This window comes from Bidens hawaiensis, unplaced genomic scaffold (genome assembly GCF_021521415.1).
Source record: "Bidens hawaiensis isolate Kalapana, Puna unplaced genomic scaffold, B.hawaiensis_p1.1 tig00021030_1, whole genome shotgun sequence".
Taxonomy (NCBI): domain Eukaryota; kingdom Viridiplantae; phylum Streptophyta; class Magnoliopsida; order Asterales; family Asteraceae; genus Bidens; species Bidens hawaiensis.
This window is the reverse complement of record NW_027493249.1, coordinates 182,121-185,045: the sequence shown is the minus strand read 5'-3', so window position 1 is coordinate 185,045 and position 2,925 is coordinate 182,121. Positions and strand designations below refer to the sequence as shown.

Here is a 2,925-nt window from a genome sequence, read left to right as displayed (position 1 = left end):
CATCCAATAGTTGCCACGGAAAAATTGCATAGTAATTTAGAAAAAAGAAAAGTCGTAACATAAAATCGTGCAAAAACATGTCTAATCAATCTAGTAGTGTTGTTTAAATACGCAAATACAATAATCAATGAGCTCATCTAGCTTGTCTTTCCGTAATTTCTTTTACTTGTCTATATTGATTAATTTTCTGATTTGTTTACATCAAATATATTGGATTCTTTTGTAATCAAATTAATCATAGATAAATACAATAAATATCATATCTCATCAATCATGTCAAAGTTTCCGAGCTCTTGCTATTCACAGTATTTGATTTTAGGGACATGAACATAAGATCGATGTCGTTGTCACCATCAAGAGGCATCAAGATATTAGTGTTGAGAGCAGTATACACCATTAGAATGAGTGAAACCAGTACTGAGAGTCCAGAGAGTATTATCATGAGCAAATGAGCAAAATCCGTCTTCATTTCCTGTGCATATTCGGTTGAGGCCAATGCCAATATTGTTAATGGATATGAATATGCCCACCATACCACATTATATTTTTTCATTGATTTCTTGAATAAATTCGGTCTTGACACCTCAAAATTCAACATCAAATTAACAAAAAGAGATTAGCTCATATGGAAATCTTTTTTTTTCCGAAAAAGTGCGTCCCTATTATAAATCATAGTGTGTAAGACATAAAAAAAATTAATTAAATGAAATGCTTATATTATTTTATTATGACCTTTTATGAGTATTAAATTGCAAAGGGCCGTACACCGATCACTTTCATCGGACAAAGTAGACCAACTGCTAATATGGATTATAATGTTTTTTTTTCTATTAAGAATATTAAAACTATTTTGTTTTACTCAAGCATTCTCAGCCGTTAGTCTAAAAATATATGAGGGGGATTTGTAAATTATATGGTATGGTTATGAGTGGCTGTGAGTAGAGGATAGAGAAAATGTTATATGAAAACGTTAAATTTGGGGTTTCACTATTCATAATGTATAATTTTTTAATATTTTATAAAAGTGGTTGCGAATGTAGGAGGAGAAAAGATAATGATAAATATATAAAAAATATTATTTTATTAAACATGAGAAAGAAAAATATATTGATTTTTAGTGTAATAATATGATATATATGGATATATGGTATGGAGTATGTTGAGAATGCTTTTAGATATTTCATGATTTCACTGGCAAACGGTTCATTAGTTAAGACAAAACCATCAAAACAACAAATGGTTGGAACGTTTTGGGTTAAAGTCCCCAAGATAATATTACGATCGAGTTTTTAAAATATTGATGTGAATAATTTATTAATCATATAAGTCAATTTTTATTTTTTTTTTATCGAAATATAAATTGAGATTAACAAGTAGTGTTTACCTCTAGATAAAAGGTAAACGGGTAAAAATTTACACTGCTAGCACCTTTTAAAATTGCATACCTCAATCTTTTAAATTTGATAAAATGGTACTGCATGTTATCAAAATAGTTACCCTTTATGTAACATCACCTCAACACAAAGTTATTTGCAAACTTTTTAGAACTTTTCACATGTGAAACAATGACTTTAATATAGTAAAACTTAGTTAAAAAATATATATATGTTGGTCATGTGTATGAAATTTTTAATGATGTACAAAAAGGTTTAAATAGTTGAGCAGAAAATTATTATTCAAACATACCAGTGATAAGAACAGAAACACAGAAAGATAAAACATCATCTTTGAACAACAATCAAAAGTCCCAGAAATTGAGTCCCAAGCCAAGCTAGCCATGCTCGGAGCAGCAATAAACAAGAACATAACCGGCCGTAGCAACGCCGGCATGCAACTATTTCCGGTTAACCTTTGATACAATGTCACAAACAACACCACATAATGCACAAACCCTATAGAAAACATAACCATTGCACTCTCCTTCCACCCCATCTCCACCACCACCCGTGCTGCCACAAAGTTACCAATCATCGATAGCTGACTCGCCGGATTAGCCACCGTGGATAATAGCCTCTTTCCTTTAGTTAACCATTGTCCATATATTTTCACATCAAGAATAATAATAGGAAGAGTAAACACACACCATAGAATGAAATAATAATAATAATAATAATAATAATAATTGTCGGTTTTGGGAGCGAAAAACGGGGACGATTGGAGTAAAAGGAGGCATGAAATCCATGGAGCAAAGAGGTAATTTACGTGGATATTATTTAGGTATTCTTGTTTAACCATGTTGGATAATAATGCACATTTTAAAATGTATAGTATTGAAAGTGATACTAATATGAACAAAGATAAACACCACATGAGAATGAATGCATGGGAGGGTAAAACTCGTAGCATGTTACGATAATGATGCGCGTGATCGGGTGGCTCGCGTAGGGTTTTCCAAAGGAGGGTTTGGAAGCATAAGGAAAGAGGTATATGAAAGTAGCCTGCATGGAGTCTTGTAATGATTGGAATAATAATGGATTTGATTGTTATGAGAATGTGATCATCTTGGGTGGTGTGGAGGGTGGTGGTTGTGTTGATGGTTAGATGAACCTCCGGTGGTGTGGATGGTGGTTGTAGGGTGGGTTTGATCTCATGCATTGTGGTGGTGGTGGGAATGGAGATGGTGGTTTGTGTGTGTGTTTTACACATTGTTAGTAGATAAAGATATTGATGATATCCAAGTTTCTTGGTCTTGTGTGTGTATATATTGAGAAGGAAATTGAATAATATTTATTAGTTCTTTTTTTATTATGAGAATTCAAAAACATCTACAGTTTTTAAGAATAGATGATAAATTAGAAAATATTAAAATTTTGTGTCTTGCATATATTATATATTTATATATTTATAAATTAGAAAATGTTAAAATTAAGTATACAACATAGTGTGATAATGTATTATTTTTTTTGTATAATACGAGTTCTGCAT

At 31.5% G+C, this 2,925-nt stretch overlaps 1 protein-coding gene across 1 annotated transcript; it reads right to left on the bottom strand.

The window, feature by feature from the left end:
- Window positions 1-271: 271 nt before the first annotated feature.
- LOC143562500 (S-type anion channel SLAH4-like) lies at window positions 272-2,651 on the bottom strand. The gene is made up of 2 exons (XM_077050282.1): window positions 1,687-2,651; window positions 272-583 (listed from the first exon to the last, which is right to left on the bottom strand). Exons 1-2 carry the CDS (start codon window positions 2,644-2,646, stop codon window positions 272-274), a joined length of 1,272 nt encoding a protein of 423 aa, XP_076906397.1. The 5' UTR covers window positions 2,647-2,651.
- Window positions 2,652-2,925: the final 274 nt, after the last annotated feature.

Coding starts and splice junctions, on each gene's coding strand:
- LOC143562500 (XM_077050282.1), bottom strand. CDS start 2,646: ATGTGTAAAACACACACACAAACCACCATCTCCATTCCCACCACCACC. Junction 584..1,686: donor TGTTTCTGTTCTTATCACTG/GTATGTTTGAAT, acceptor TTGAATTTTGAG/GTGTCAAGACCGAATTTATT.